The 16,609-nt window shown below is 42.8% G+C and overlaps 1 protein-coding gene across 1 annotated transcript; it reads right to left on the bottom strand.

The window, feature by feature from the left end:
* Positions 1 to 3,382: 3,382 nt before the first annotated feature.
* On the bottom strand, positions 3,383 to 16,410 carry aars1 (alanyl-tRNA synthetase 1). The gene is made up of 20 exons (XM_061075814.1): positions 16,341 to 16,410; positions 14,166 to 14,323; positions 13,859 to 14,047; positions 13,548 to 13,693; positions 12,749 to 12,940; positions 12,172 to 12,316; positions 11,446 to 11,591; positions 11,202 to 11,310; positions 10,533 to 10,683; positions 9,573 to 9,697; positions 8,576 to 8,720; positions 8,314 to 8,492; positions 7,552 to 7,665; positions 7,256 to 7,462; positions 6,970 to 7,154; positions 5,883 to 5,991; positions 5,303 to 5,416; positions 5,010 to 5,216; positions 4,494 to 4,607; positions 3,383 to 4,323 (listed from the first exon to the last, which is right to left on the bottom strand). Exons 2-20 carry the CDS (start codon positions 14,307 to 14,309, stop codon positions 4,144 to 4,146), a joined length of 2,901 nt encoding a protein of 966 aa, XP_060931797.1. The 5' UTR covers positions 14,310 to 14,323; positions 16,341 to 16,410; the 3' UTR covers positions 3,383 to 4,143.
* Positions 16,411 to 16,609: the final 199 nt, after the last annotated feature.

Here is a 16,609-nt window from a genome sequence, read left to right as displayed (position 1 = left end):
CCAGCACATGACACAGATATTCGAATCCTCTGGAGCATTTATAACCTAAAACTGCTCTTTTCTCCTGTCGCTGATCCAACACACTGATTCTTCTCCTCCACCAGAGTTGATGCTTAATACAACACTATGTGACAACAGCGCCCCCTGCAGCCACATGTAGAGATAACCTGGTTTTCATTTGGGAATGTTGAGTGCGAGTTAAAGAGGATAACATGCTCCATATTCCTAATCTATTCACCATCAAATTAATTTTTATTTAGCTGCTGGTTAAAGTTGTGTAGAGTTGCTTAAGAATAATTTCTGAAATGTGTAAAATCAGAAAATAAAGAGCTGAACAGGTTGAAGAGCATTTTGGGAAACATGAATCTTGTTATTTTTCCTCACATGTCCCGGTAGCAGCAGTTTCTCAGGGGAAGTTTGAATGTGTGGTTCAATCCTCTGATCGTGGTGATAGATGTGTGTTTCCCTCAAAGCTGAAACTGGACTGATTTTCCCTTTGGGGCCTGAATCTGTAAAAACACCCCCGCACTGTTCTTCTTGACGATCGGTGGGATCCAGGTTCCATCGTTTAGTCAGCAGAGCCACAAACGTCGGCCAATTACTGTTCGCCTGAAATATGCTTCAGAGCTTTGTACAGTAGCAGATGGAAATGACTCGTATATATATAAAACCACAATTTCCGTTTTCCTGGAATAAAAGACGACTATTAAACTCATTCAATGTATTTTTTATTGGTCAATTAAACAGAACAAGGGACAATTTGAATCCACACCTGCTCAGAGGGAGAATGTGCTTTTATGGGAATACAGTTTCACATTTTAAGAAATACATTCCAGTAAGTGGAAGACTGATACCACTATAATATCCCAAATTACTTCCTAGGTTGTTGGAACCAGAGCTGGCGCTGTAGTGATCCTGCCAAAACATGCACTTAACCATTCACAAGTCATGATGACCGTTCACCCTCTGTTAACATGGAGGAGGCAGGGTTTATGACCTGTACTGCAGCAAACCACCAGGGGGCGATCAAGATTTTCTTGTTAGCTTTGGACTGAGTGAAGCTAAGCCAAGCTAACCTTCTCCTGGCTGTGGCTCCATATGTCCTGCACAGACTTCAGAGTTTCAAACTAACGCTTAAAGAAGCAATTTCCCCTAAATGTGAAATTGTAAAATTTTAATTATGGAGATGATTTGGCTTCACTTTTCTCGTCATCCATCTTTTTACCACTGCAAGTTAGCTTAGACACTCAAAATCTAGTATTCATAATAAAAATGAACAATAAAAAGGCATCAAAAGATTGTTTTAATTAGTGAGAGGTACAAATAAATATAATCTGTTAGCTTTGGACAGAGTGAAGCTAAGCTAAGCTAATCTAACCGTCTTTTGGCTTCATATTTTCTGGTACAGACTGGTTTCAAGCTACAACTAAAAGAAAGTGAATGAGCAAATATCCCCAAATATCAAACTATATAATTTGAAGTGTATTGATGGTTTGTTTTGATGATGGAGATCACGTCCGTCACTTGATGAGCTGCTCCATCATCACCAGGATGAAATCCAGAAAGACGTTGTTTTGGTTTCACTCATGACACGGATCCCATCGGGGAAATGAATTCGTGGAGTTTAGAGAGTTTGTTGTCTCAGTTTGTTTGAAATGTCTCCATCGTGTCCTGATGTCTAAATCCGTCTCATCCCGGCGTTAACGTCTCGTTCTCCAGTGGGACGGACACGTGTGTATCGACCACATCGTAACATCTGTATGACGAGTTTAGACTCTTTGTATCTAATGCTTCTGTAAATAAAAGCTTCATGAAACGTGATTTGTGTGTTTGTGAGTTTATACAGAAGCAGTTTGGTGTGAAACTTATAGACAAAATCTATACAACATAATAAAAATGTTTCCTAACAGTCGGGTGAAACGTCGTCTCCTGGGTGAAAGTAATGATAATGATAAAAGTATTATTTTAAGTACTTACTTTATATGAAACATACTTTTTACTCCATTTCTTTGATTTTCAGATTAACGCTTCATACACAAATTGTAATTTTATAACATGTACTATGTTCTAAATTAAACAACACAACAGTGTATAGCATCATTAAAAGCAGCAGGAAATTATCACTATTATTCCAAACGTATTAAAATATGATAAGTATAATGTGTTAAAACAGACAAGCTTTGCGTAATGAGCTAATTTACAGCAGTGGATTAAAGTAAATGAACCGATGGGTTTAATAAAACAGGAGAAAAACTCCAATTCAGATGTTAGTTTGAGTAGAAATACTAAATTATTATACTTAATTTAGTTTACTAAATTATTATACTTAATAGTGGATTAAAGTAAATGAACCGATAATAAAACAGGAGAAAATCTCCAATTCAGATGTTAGTTGGAGTAGAAATACTAAATTAAGTATAATAATTTAGTAAACTAAATTAAGTATAATAATTTAGTAAACTAAATTAAATATAATAAAGTAGAAATACTAAATTATTATACTTAATTTAGTTTACTAAACTTAATTTAGTTTACTAAATTATTATACTTAATTTAGTATTTCTACTCCAACTAACATCTGAATTGGAGATTTTCTCCTGTTTTATTATCGGTTCATTTACTTTAATCCACTTAATCCACTTAATTTAGAAATACTAAATTAAATATAATAATTTAGTATTTCTACTCAAACTAACATCTGAATTGGAGTTTTTCTCCTGTTTTATTAAACCCATCGGTTCATTTACTTTAATCCACTGCTGTAAATTTGCTTTTTCGCTTGAGAGAAAAGTGAAAGAAGGATGAAGCTTAAGAAATTGACATGGCTCGGAAAATAATCACTGATTTAATACGTTCAACTGCAAAGCAAGCATTTAAAGCTGCTTCATATTTTCTAAATTAACATTAGATATTGTGACTGAACCGCTTGAGAAACAACATCTGTCTCCACCTCAGCTCTGAGGCCTCAACCTCAACCATGTTTTCAGCTTGAATGTCTGATTAACTCACAGGTGAACAGGATTAATCCGGTTCTCAACCTTCAGTGTAAACTTTGTGTAAATTCTAGGTTAAGATAAGGTGATTTATGTATGATTATGAAACTTTACTTCTACAGCACTTAACTAAACAATACAACAAGGTGTCTTACAAAACACATGGGAATAACACCATGGAGAACAAAAGAAATATAAGAAAGAAAATATATAAAAATAATAAAAACAGTTAAAAACAGCGAATTTAAAGACTTTCCTCTAAAAATATGTTTTAAGTATTGATCTTAAAACAGGTTAATTATTTTAGTTGTGATATTTAAGGTTAGTGCAAGGGTTTTGAGAGAGTGTGTGTGTGTGGGTACAGATTTCCAAAGACAAATAGAGACAAGTTGAATTTAATCATTGCATTTATTCCATTCCCATTAACGTGACATTTCTCCGACCTGGAAAAGCTACAATGAAAACAGACACAATAATCTGCACTGAATCAATATTAAATTAGCTTTAACATCGTTTGGACACGTTTGTGATCATTTTATACAGTGTAGGAATTTACTCAATTAAACCTGTTAGTACACATGTCAGATTATGGCTTTTTATTGGAAAAGCACGACTATCATACAGCTACTGTACGACTTCAACCAATCACAGGAGAGAACTCACACAGGTGGACGGTGCCACTGCTCAGAGATCAGAGGCCGACAAAGGACAGACTGAGTTTGTTTCTAAATGAAGAGGAGGAGATGAACGTTTCAGTGAATCAGGAGCCGACTGAGAGTCCAAGGAGTTCTGTTTCTTCAGCTGAGCTGTGCAGAACCTGCAGGAATCAAGTTCTTTACTTTCCCTCGAGCATTCAGTGATAAACGCATTTCTTAGATCATCTGTTTCCTGTGAGGATCTTTTATATTCAAGCAGTTTCCAGAGATGAATTTTACTCAGCAATGATTCTCCCTATAATATATGAGTGGCTCATTTATTGCGAGCTGAGAGTCAGTGGTCGTTGGTCAAATGTCCAGAGAGAGTTTCATTTGTTTTCTAAATCTTTTACAAGCAAGAAGCGGGGGGGATAGAGGGGTGGGGGGATGTTTGATGAATTCTAACTCAGTTAAAACTCAACTGTCACCTTGATTCCACGACATCTCCTCTCTCCTCAGTTTTCTCCCAGTTTGATCCGTGCAAACTCGTTGGCCATCTTTAGCGCCTCCTGCAGGCACTGCGTGTTCCTGCCCGTGGCCTGTGCAGACATGTCCTTGCCGCCTCCTTTGCCATCCAGCAGGGGGCACACCTCCTGAACCCACTCACTGGCCTTCAGACCACGCTTGGCCACATCCTGAGGGAGAGGAGGTGATGAAGGTTAATCAGAGAGGAGCCTGCTCACTGCACTGAGTCATTGACTGTAGGTGAAGACAGACGACATGACGACTCCCCATTCATTTCTGAATAGTGGGAGGAATTTAATATTTACAATCTGTGGTCTGAGTGAACGAGCGGGCGAGTTACCTGAGGAACTTGACACAAACAGGTGACTCTTCCAGCTTCAGGGTCGATGGTGAAGAGCATGGCAGCGGTCTGAGGGGAGTTCGACTTCAGCAGCTTCAGTGACTCATTCAGAGCCTGAGAGGGGGGGGAGAGAGGGAGGAGGAGGAGAGATAATAAATGTAAAGGAAAGAAGGAGGAGGGGGGAACGAGAGGAGAAACACGGAGGGTAGAAAGAATAACAAGTCTCCTAATCAGCACTATTGATGTCTCAAGGTCAGAACTAATGGGCCACGGCGCTCGTTTGGTCCTGTGGCAACAAAACAAGGAGATAAGCTCCGAGGCCGCCGATGCTGCAGACATTAAGTGAATTTTAATAGTGTTTGCACTTATCATTTGTTTTTCTTCAGGATGCTGATGAAGTCTTAGAGCTTGAATTATGGATTTACTCTGTGCAGGGTCTTCTCTTACGAGGACCTGTTTGATTTTCAGTCTGGTTTTCATCCCAGTCGATAGATTAGTCTCGGCCCAGACTCTCACCTTAGCTGAGGCTCCAGACTCCACCTCCATCACGAGCAGCGGCTGGTTGGGGCTGCTCTCGATCACCTCCTTCGTCTTCTCCAGGACCCTCTTCTGGATGTCAGCCTTGAAGTTGCGGTCCAGGTCGTCCATGGTCTTCTTCAGGCCCTTCAGGGTTTCCCTCATCTCGTCCTTCTGCCACTGGGAGATCACTGCGGTGCCTATCGACTGCAGAGAAGATGGACGTGACGCCACAGTCGAGTTTCTCTCTCTTCTGAAGTTTGTCCCGGCACAAAAGAAACGATGTCTCTTACCTCGGTCATGTCTGCGATCTCTTTCTGAACGTCCTTGTTCGGGGACGCCTGCTGCTTCACCTTGTCTCCCAGTGCGGACAGAGACTGCAGCAGGGCATCGGCCTTTCTCTGGGCCTGAGGGATGGACAGAAACACAGAAGTGTGAGAGAGGGATGAGGGGAAGAGAGCAAAAAACCTCACGGAGAGGTGAAGACAAAAAAGAAAAGGAAGAGTGGTGGGACTGAGGCAGAGGAGGAAAAGGCAAAAAGATAAAGGGGAGGATCAAACAGCGATTGTCTAAAAATAGTAAAGATTAATTTGTCCTCAGGCCTGAAGAGAAAAATGCTTCTTTCTGTCTCAGAGTTAAAGTAAAAAACAATCTTAATTAAAGTTTCATTACCGGAGTGCGTTTCGTCACCAGGGACAAAACAACATGTCGTACCTCAGACTGAGCGACATTTTTAATTTAATTAGGCAGGTTAACACAACTCGACACATGCACTGTTGGAAAATTATGTCTTTTTTTTTAGGCTTAACTCTTGTCTACATGTGTGGGTGGATGTGTGTATACGAGCATAATGCTGGATGTGTGTTTCTTCACCTTCTGTGCCTCTGCTCCTGTCACAGCAACAATGCGGCGGATGCCCTTAGCGATGGCCTCCTCGGAGACGATGACAAACGGCGCAGCGTGACCCGAGTTCTGCAGATGGCTGTAGATAGCAGACACCAACAACACATTACCAACAGCGTTTCACCAGAGTGGGCGGCAGATGAAAGGCAGCGAGGAGGAGGAACAGGAGGAGGAACAGGAGCGGCAGAGGAAACATTACAAAGCTACAGCAGCAGGAACAGGGATCGTTTGAAGTTGCTGCACATTTAAAAAACACAAAAATATCTAGAAGCACGACAACAGGTTTATTAAACTTGGATGCTGCTGGTTCTGAGACTTGCAATCAAACAACTTTCTGTGTTTCTCAGAGTTTTAAACTTCTTTCAACACAGCTTGAACATGTTTGGGACTTTTCCCAGTAATCAAATTAAATGAATAGTTTGGCTTCATTCAGGTGAATCTCACAGCCGGGAGCAGACACTGTAAAAGTCAGTGGAGCTCATCTAATCGAGAACATGTTCAAGACCTCGGCTGCACAGAGACGAGATTGAGCCGCTGTAAAGACCAGCTCATCCAATCCATGGGTTCAACTTCACACTCCAGAACTGAGCAGGTGTGAAATCTGTTTTCTTCACTCAGGAGCCGACTCTTTATTTGTCGTGTTCTGTGTTGTTGTACATTACGTTCAATGGACACATTCAAATCAAACAGAATCTCAGTGTTAAAATGATGAAACTTCACTGAAAACTTTAAACACAAATGCCTGAAACTACAGAAACAGAGAGAACTTTCAACAAAAGTACAAAACTGCCACAGAACCATCGCAAACTAGATATTATAGAGTAAAAGCAGCTTATATATTACAACATATAATTTAACTAGTGTCCTAGATATTTTTGCGAAAACCAGGAGAACTTGAAATCAAGTTTTAACACCATCTCCACATGATATTTGCTTTCAGTTCTTTCCAGTTCACTGACATACTGAATTAAAGTGAACAGAAATGCTGACTGAGCTGGTTTTCATCCTGTGTCACCAGCAGAAACACACAAGACAAGAAATAAGGCATCGCACTCACGTTCCACCACAGAACTCGATGGAGGTGAGGGAGCCAGCAGCACTGGTGGGGTCGTCCAGCAGGTCCTGCACGGGGATGCCGATGGACACGACTCGGACGGGGTCGGGGTACGTCTCGTCGAACACGGCACGCAGACCCTGGATGGCCTTGGCGTCAGCGAGGGGGGTGTCCATGGTGTACACCGGCTGGATGGTGGATTTGGCAAAAAGGTAAAACCATGTGAAAGGTCAGGATTTACTTCTATTCGCTGGTGAGTGATTACTTTGTGTATTTTCCCCAAACAGACCTTAGCATCTCTTATCATGGCACAAGCGATCTCCTCCGTCCGGCGGACCTCCCCCGTGCTCAGCGCCCCTTTAGCAGTGAAGTCGAAGCGCAGGCGGTCAGCAGCGACCAGGGAACCCCTCTGGTCGGCCTCCCCCAGAACTCCTCTCAGGGCAAAGTTGAGGATGTGTGTGGCGGTGTGGTTGCTCATGATGGGCTTGCGTCGAGCCTGGAGAGAGAACGCAGGTGGATGTTTGTCAGAGAATCAACTCAGAGCCGCATTCAGGCAACAAAACAGCTCCTGAAAACGAGCCTCACCTCATCTACTTGTAAGACGACGCTGTCCCCGACCTTCAGCGTTCCATAGACGGTCCCCACATGGAGGACGTAACCTCCTCGAACCTGTGTGTTCTTCACCGTGAACTCCATCCTCTGGGAACAGAAGATAAACCCGGTCAGTGTGGTGAGAAAGCTGGGCTGATGCTTTGTGCCTTTTGTTCTAGTACTCGATGATAAAATGTACTTTTCTTAAAACTAAAAGGCAGAGTTTTTGAATTGCTGGAAGTACGTGTGTGGGAGAAGAAAAGGTTTTTCAACTCAGATAAGGTTCAGCAAATCTTCACATCCTCAGCAGAAATGGGAGGAAGAACAATCAAGACAGAAAAGAGACATTTACTTCATCAGTTCCTTTTTGACAGACAGCGTTCTGGAAACTGTGATATGAATGTGTCCTCATGTCATACGAGCTCACGGGAACAAATTATTATCTTTTCACTCTTCTTCAGTCAGAAATTAGGTATTTTATTTTTCAGCCTTTGTCGACTAGAATGGAGAGTGTTTGCCTGCAGGCACGATTCTCCACCAGCTTTCAGACGCTTCAGTCCCATTGAAACAACTGCTAAACTCTACCCGAGTGTCTGCTTTGAAGATAAGATATTATAATTATCTTCTTTCCCCAGTTAAGAGTCAACAAAAAGGGATATTGTTCCAGCTTTGGCAGGAACTTGTATTTTTGTACTAGGGGGGTGACCGCAGTGCAGTTTGGGAATATCACATCTCCACCAGCGACTCTCCACTTACGTCCTCTGTGCTCTCATCCTCCTTCAGCATGAAGCCCTGATCGAATGTCTGTCCGCCCTGCTCAGCATAGAAGGACGTCTGGTCCAGCAGCACGCCGCACTCCTGACCAGTGGTCACCTCATCGCAGAAGGCGCGGTCCCGGCGCAGAGCCAGCACTGTAGCAGAGGCCTGATGCAACGCTGACAAACAGAATGAAGGTCAGTACGTTATCGTCCTGAAAACACAGACCTAAAGTCTGCCAGTGAAAGTGAATCTCACTCACCATAGTTGCCGCTGTCGTCGGACGTGTATTTGTATTTGAGAGAGTCGTCTGTAGACGGAACGTTCTTGGTTCTCAGCTCATCGATGGCGTAGATGTCCAACATGATGTGGTCCTGGTCTCCTGCTCCTTTACCCTGAGACTTCAACTACACACACAAACTTGTGTTGTTACTCACTCACAACGAAACCGCCACAACATCATCAGTTCAGTAGAGTCAAACTTGCAAACTAGAGTGGAAACCTCTTATAGTGATTACATTGAATTTACAGTTAAACCCACGTCTCTCTGGGAATATTGCAAATAAACTTTACAAGCTTCATAAGTTGAGAGTGTATTTAACAAACTGGTAACTCAGTCTAAATGACAGGAGGTAGAACTGCAGTGTTAGCATGTGAACTCACCAAGCACCTTGTTAATGTTCGTGTCAAACATCACAATCGAGAAGTAAATTTGTCTTTGACTGCACTTTAGTTGTTTGTGCCAGATGAACTGGATTTAATAGTTGTGAAAATGAATTAACGTTTGAATTCCACGTCCCCTTCTGAGTAATGTTGCTGACCATGTTCATCCCTTCATGGACGACTTGTGGAATCCATACCACAAAGCACTGAGGCTGATTCTAAAGCAGAGGGAAGCTCTACTAAGGATTAATCAGGTGTTCTTAATAAAGTGCTTGGTGAGCACATACAGGCAGAAGTTAACTGTGAGGTTCTGCACGAGGCTGCAGAAGAGAAATTCATCTTCCTGCCGAATCCAACAACAAGGGATCAGAATGGGGCTGTAAAGTAAATGAGGATTTATCCAAAGAGCAGATGCACGGCTGCTGCTTCTAACTTACAGAGCAAAACTGGAGAACGCTGACACAAGGCAAAACCGTGTTCCCACAGGAGCAGACACATAACACGGCTCGGTGGAGTTTCCCCTCACAGAGCAGTCAGGGCCAAACTCAAACAATCAGCGGATATCAGAAGGAGTCCCACATCCCCATCTTCCTCACCTGTGCTGCCTTCTTCACCTCCTCAAACGCAGCCAGGTCCACGGCCATCCCTTTCTCCTCTGCGATGAGGGAGGTCAGGTCCAGGGGGAATCCGTACGTGTCGTACAACAGCCACGCAGTGTCGCCTGGACGCACACACAGAGAGAAGATGCTGCTTGAGATTCAGGACAGGAGTGGGTCTGAAGCAACAGTGCTTGAAGACTCGTGTCCTCCAGTCAAACAGTGAACACACGTTATTGATACAAAGCGATGCAGTCGTCGGCTCTGTCGCCTTTTTGCAAGGACACCGTCTGGTAGGCTTGTATTTGAAGCGTCTCATTTTGGCTGAGCGCACAAACGATGCCGTCTAACCCTCGGGACAGAGGTAGATGAAATTCAATACGGTGTCGACGAACAGACCTGGAGGTCGTTTCCAAGGAAAGCTGGACGTGCATTAGTTTTTATGTCATTTGAATTCATGGTGTGAAAGATCAGTCATTAGGGTTTTAGCCTTTTCTAATTAAAAAGAGTATTATTTATAGCCTGAATACGAACGATTTGAGACTTCATACGTGAATAGAGGAAGAGATGGATCCATAATGTCAACAAAAACATTAATTTGATTAAGAGACAAAAACAAACGGAGGGAAGAGCCTGACCGATTTTAGGGGACGACACAGATACCGATATTAAGGAGTGAAGGATTTTCAATAGCACCACATCTGCAAATATATATATAACACAAATTGACAATGGTTTCAAATTGATCAGACAGAGGAGGACAGAGCGAGAGAGCGAAAGTGATGTAGAAGTTGAGAAAAATTGATAAATAATTGGTGTTAAATCAGTGGAGAAATGATATGTATCCAACGACCCCTCAACAGTTTCTAAACACAACAATGATCTGAGCTCTTGCCACTAAAATCCGATGGGACATGTTAATGTGAACTAATATGAGTGATAACATTTCTCTCATTTCACCTGGGATCGTTTTGCTTTCTCCCAGACTCATGATCTTCCTATCGAGGATACGGCGCCCCCTGCTGAGGGTTTTCAGGAACTGCTCCTCCTCCTCATTGATAACGTCCTTCACCATCTCCGGGTCTTTCTTCAACTCCGGGAAAGCATTGCCCTGAAGAAAAGAGGACAGCAAAATCGATAGTTAAATAAGAAAAACTACTACTATCCACAGCTAGGGGTCGTTCATGCACAGCCACTGAATCCTCACATCGTTATACAACAGTAATTAAAGAGATAAGTGGTGAAACTCTTGATTCAGTGCAACAGACTGTACCATTATTATCATCCACTATGGCAGATCTTCCATAATCTATTCCTTTTTAGCTCTGAGAGCCAGATCTTAACTACTGTCAAACACCAATAACAAGTATTTGGTTCCCCTGAGTGTGAAGCACCACACCGTTGTCTTCAGAGAGCAGAGAGAAGGAAGCGTCCTGTACAGAGCAGCCGACCGCACAGTTTAATAAGAACAACATCTGACTCCATCGAGACCGAGAAACAACAGGTTTAAAACACAACGTTAAATACGTTTGGTTAGTGAGATTTATATATAAATGTAAGATGAGGCCTGTTGACACTTCATGGATCATAGATACACCGACATAAAATCAAGAGGAAATAAGTTCTCACCAGGGACGCGACCACCACATCCACCAAGGAGGCGAAGAAGCCTTTCTTAGCTCCGAGCTTCTCGTGGGAGTAACGGACGGCACGACGCAGGATCCTCCTCAACACGTAGCTACACATGAAGGAAACAGTCAATTATAACACAGCGTTAAAAGTAAACTAAAAAACACACTTGTTTTCCACTCTCTACAGATGCTGTATAGATTTATGTTCTTCCACTTTCTGCTCTGAACTGTCCGTGTCTCACCCTCTTCCTGTGTTGTCAGGGCGACCCCCGTCGGACAGGGCGATGGTGATGGTGCGGGCGTGGTCAGCCAGCACGCGGTAGGCCATGTCGATACCGTCAGAATCCTCAGCTCCTACTTTACCAGTATAAGGTCGAGCACCAGTTCCCTGGAGAAACAAAAATAACAAATTGAGTTGGAACCGTGTTTTTTCCCTTGTGTGCACCTACAGCCTTTCAGTCACATTGCTGGATGTGATTTAAGTGGAAATTGTTATGTTTTTATACCAGACATCTTGATATTTGTTCTGTTAATGTTTATGCTTGGTCTCTGTTTTGTAAACATACTAAACTAAACTTACTTTAAATTTTAACCATAGTGTTATTGCATATCTGCATCTTGTCTTTTCATCTTCTTTTAATTGCCTGACACCAAATTGCCTTCAGGATTGATAAAGTTGTGTTTTAAACCTTTAAACTAAATATTTTAAATAATGTTTTTGCAAATAATCTGGCTAATATCTTTATTAGATACTTGTGTTCTCACATCTTCTCTGGTGGGGAGCATTAAAGCAAATAAACTAAATTCAGAAGCAAACTACATTCACAGATTTTAGCCATAATATTATTACGCTTCAATTTGTAGCTGCTAAGTTCCAGTGCTGAGGAAAGAGCTGAGTTAAGGGTTTTACTGAGCATTCACATATTTATACTTTGTTTCAGCTACAGGATTCTTGGTAATGTCCACACCTGCTGAATGGCTTCAAAGTAAGGGACGAAGAGGTCAGTGTCGTAGTTGGACATTTTGTTCTGCAGGACAGACACCAGCCGCTCCAGACCCATCCCTGTGTCGATGCTCTTCGCAGGCAGCGGCTTCAGCTCCGTCTCCGACTCTCTGAACAGCGAAGACATGAGTCACAGACACCGATAATTAGACACAACAATTAAAATGAACAGTAAAAACGTTTTGGAGGGTGTTAACATTTTAATGAGTAGCTGCTCTGCCTATTGTACAAAACAGATGGTGATAAAAAGGTGTGTCCAAATTCCAGCTTCTCCTGACCTTATAACTGTTGGTTAGGTTTATATTTAGGTTTGATGCTGAGAAACTAACTGAACTGGTTCCAAGCCTGGAGAACCAGCAGCACAGGTGCTTATGAGCTGAAAACACAATCAGCTTTATGAAGACTACAAATACTAGACACCTTTCACTGCATCTGAAGAATTACAACACAAATTTTGACTATAAATGTATCAGTGTAAAATTTGGTTTGGATTATTTATTCCCATCAGCGTGTCTCTCTCTCTCTCTCTGTGAGTCTGTTACCTGTTGAACTGGATGAACACCAGGTTCCAGATCTCCAGGACGTTGGGATCGTCCATGTTCACCAGGTGGGAGGCGTCTCGGCCTCCGATGCGGTCGAAGTGCATCTCGCTGCAGGGGCCGCAGGGACCAGTGTCTCCCATCTCCCAGAAGTTGTCCTTCATGCTGCCGGGCAGGATGCGAGCCTCGTCCATCCTGAGAGAAACAAAAGCACAGAGAGAGAAAACTTCATTAAATCAGTTCTTTTCAACAGGTAAAAAACAAGTTAGATCATATGCGCTTCAGTTATTAAATTGCTCAGGTGTGTATGAGAGCATCTATTCACAATAATCAAAACTTAGCAACCCGGACCGCCACAGATTTGATCTAATTCTGTGGGAAACACTGCAACGTGTTTGTCTTTGCAAACTTGTCCTCTGATTTCAAATTGAACTTGTTAGTTTTAAGTGTTAAGGAGTTTAAACTAGTTATAGGATTAATATACACACGTAAAATGCTGTAAAATCTAATCCCAGAGGCATAAGCCTGAGGTTTCTTCTCGTTATTGTAAAATCATCATTGAATCCACAAGAAAAAAAGTTTCATGTAGAGTTAAAACTGATAAGATGAGGTATGAGATAAGGTATGAGAGGAAGACAAGTGGAGATAAAAAGATCATCTTCTCGGCTGTTGTCGTATGAAGTCCGGGAAAAGAAAGGAAATTCCCCCGGGCACCGATCACAAAACATTCTGCAATAACTATAAACATGAGAATATATAGTAGCTACTGTGCAGCGCTCGTGCATCCTCAAGCTGGTCTCACCCCAAATCGATCCAGATCTGTTTGCACTCCAGGTCGGGCTCCAGGCCGGCTCCTTCGTCGCCCCCGAAGTAGGTGACGTAGAGACGCTCTATTGAAATACCAAACGTCTTGGTCAGCAGCTCCAAAGCCATTTTACAGGCGAGGTGCTGCAGAGGCAGGTGAGGTGATAACGTTAGATGATCGGACCATGTGACCAAATCCAAATTAAGTTTATTAAAGACAATATTAATCTCAACAAGTATCAGTCTAATTACGATTGTGTAAAAGGTTACACAGAAGTGACAAAGCTGGAAAGGATGACATCACGATACCTTGAAGTAGTCGCCAAAGGACCAGGACCCCAGCATCTCGAAGAAGGTGTGGTGGTAGACGTCTTTCCCCACATCGTCCAGGTCATTGTGTTTGCCTCCTGCACGGATACACTTCTGGGTGTTGGCGGCACGACGCAGCCTGGCCATAGGGTGGGAGGGGTCGATGGTGTTGAGGAAGATGGGCTTGAACTGAGAGAAGGGAGAGGAAGAAAATGCTCATTTGTGATTTGTAAAGACATGGTATAAACAGTTAACATGTAGGAGAGAGGCAGAGACATCTGAGAAAGACACGGAGACCCATGGATACCTGGTTCATGCCAGCGTTGGCGAACAGCAGCGTGGGGTCGTCCATCGGGATGACGGCCGAGGAGTGGACGTACTGGTGCTCATAGCCACGGAAGAAGTCAATGAACTTCTCACGGATCTCGGCTGCACTCAAAGAGGAATCCATTCTGAATCAGCTTTCTGATTAAAAGAACAAAGAACTGAAATCAGTTAGAAAGAAACAGAAATCCTTTTTGTTTTATGGTTGTTGGTCATAAAGGTTAAAGTGTTTGAAATGTTGAAATTCTAAATTGTGCGTCTTATTTTGTCTGAAACCCAAACAGACAATCACTTTCCTGTCAATCGACTTCCTCTGTGCCGACTTCTGCCCTATTGTCAAGAGTCCGTGTTCTAACAAGCCGTCTGAGCGGAGATATTCTACTCTGTGATTTCACTCTTAACAAACCTGTCTCTGGTGGCTCCTCTCATAAACCAGCAGCAGCTCAGGAATCCTGTGAGGCCTGTGAAGCGCTTCTTGCAGCGATGCACTATAATCAAACTGACAACCAGAGTTGGCTCTGACTGACAACACAGCGTTGTAATATTACTGCAGTATTGCATCAGTGAATCATTCAGCTTACGGTGGATCTCCAAGCTTTTGAATCTTAAACGGAGGAAAACGTCCTGGAGGCTTGAATGCTGCAAGGCTGTATGGTGAGATGGAGTTTTAGTGCCGATCCCCTGAGAGTTGCCTTTAGAGACAGGCCTGAATGAACAGCAGGAAAAGTGCCACTTGCAGTCGAGGGCAATCAAAAACAATTCTGATAATCAATCAATATCTGAACTTATTAAGCAGGTAAAATGACAAGCGTTGCTATTCCCATTCTGAAGAACTAAGGTTTTCCTCTTTATATTATTGTAAATTCAACAAACTTGTATATTCTATTGGCCCAATAAATAATGTTTATTTAAAGAGATGAAATACAGTCGCTAGCTCCACAAGTGACATAATTTAGCTCAGTTTCCCTGTGTGCCGTGGTGTTGGGGTTTTATTTTTCTAATTCCGAGATTGAAGAAGTCTTACTGAGACATTGTATGATTTTTAAACCTCATTTGTCACAAATATAACCCCGAAACACTCTTGAATGATTCAAATCACTTTGTATTTGTTGTCTTGGAACAAACCACTATAACCACAGCGTCACAAAGAACAGAATGCTTCCCTATTAGTATCAATGGCAGCAGAATTAAATTCCCATCAGGACACTGGTTTATGAACTGGCTGGCGAAGATAACCATCCAGCTGATACATTCGTCTCTCTGGGGCTGGCACACGTACGGTAAACAGGCGGCGTCCCCATCCTGACTACCGAGCCACCCTGAGGGCAACCAGAGGAAGTCAAGACGTTGGGGTGATGGGATGGAAACTTCTGTGTTGTAAAGATGAAACTCAACTCAATTCAGAGTGTGATTATGAAGAGTATCGTATACTATATTTCTTAGAGAGAAGCTGAATTTCAATCCTGTCTATGTCCTGAACTTCAGAAGTGACAATAAAGTTGATTGGTTTCTGGTATTCAAATAGGTGAAGTGTCTCTGTCCATTGTTAAAGGCGCTACACAAATACAATGACTATTGGAAGTCAACACAAAACAGGATCCAATACATGACAACAGGAGATTAGCTGAGAGTTATACAGGTTTTAAAGGTTGCAAATAAAAATGAGGACAACAACAATCACTCGCTCTGACAAATGATGAAACTACTCATTAGTATACGAGTCAAAATCCAGATTAATCAGCTGAGCATTGGTTTGTTTTGTTCAGAAGGAAACATCCCACATCTGGACTTGATGGAAGCAACAGAAACAGGTAATAAGCACCAAACTATCATTTCTCTCCTGCAGAATCAGCAGCTCAGGTGTAAATAGGAATAGGAATAATCACAATAACACAAATAGAAAACCTCATGAATCTGAGTCTGCTTCTGAGAACCAGGACTTTGACTCGTTAGATCACCAGCTGACTTGGAGCTGACTGGGAACTGAGGCTGAACTAGCTTGACCAGCTGACGTTAGCCTGCTCACAGTTAGCTAACCCGGCTACACCTGCACCCAGAAGACAAGTGTCCACTCGGCTAGTGCCAGAAACCATCTTTATAAATCAGTACCGAGGAGGTGATGGTTCCCAGCGGCAGGTCCGAGGCGGGAGATACTCACAGAAGCGGCTTCTCTTGTCAGGATGAGTCGCTGTTAGCCCCGGTTAGCTCCACGCTGCACGACCAGGAGGAGACAGCACACTGACCGAGGACACGCCCAAGCTCGCATCCTATTGGTCCAGCCCGCCTACACGTCGGGAAGGCTCTGTTCCTATTGGACGAGCGGGATGTCAGTCAGAGCCAAGCCCGCCACTGCTGCAGGAGTTCCTTCCCCTGTTCGGCTGATGCAATGGAAAAGACTCGAGTGTCAAAACATGTTGTATTTAATCA

Source organism: Limanda limanda, chromosome 8 (assembly GCF_963576545.1).
Source record: "Limanda limanda chromosome 8, fLimLim1.1, whole genome shotgun sequence".
NCBI classification, from domain to species: domain Eukaryota; kingdom Metazoa; phylum Chordata; class Actinopteri; order Pleuronectiformes; family Pleuronectidae; genus Limanda; species Limanda limanda.
The sequence above is the reverse complement of the archived record's forward strand: the minus strand, read 5'-3'. Positions and strand labels throughout refer to the sequence as shown.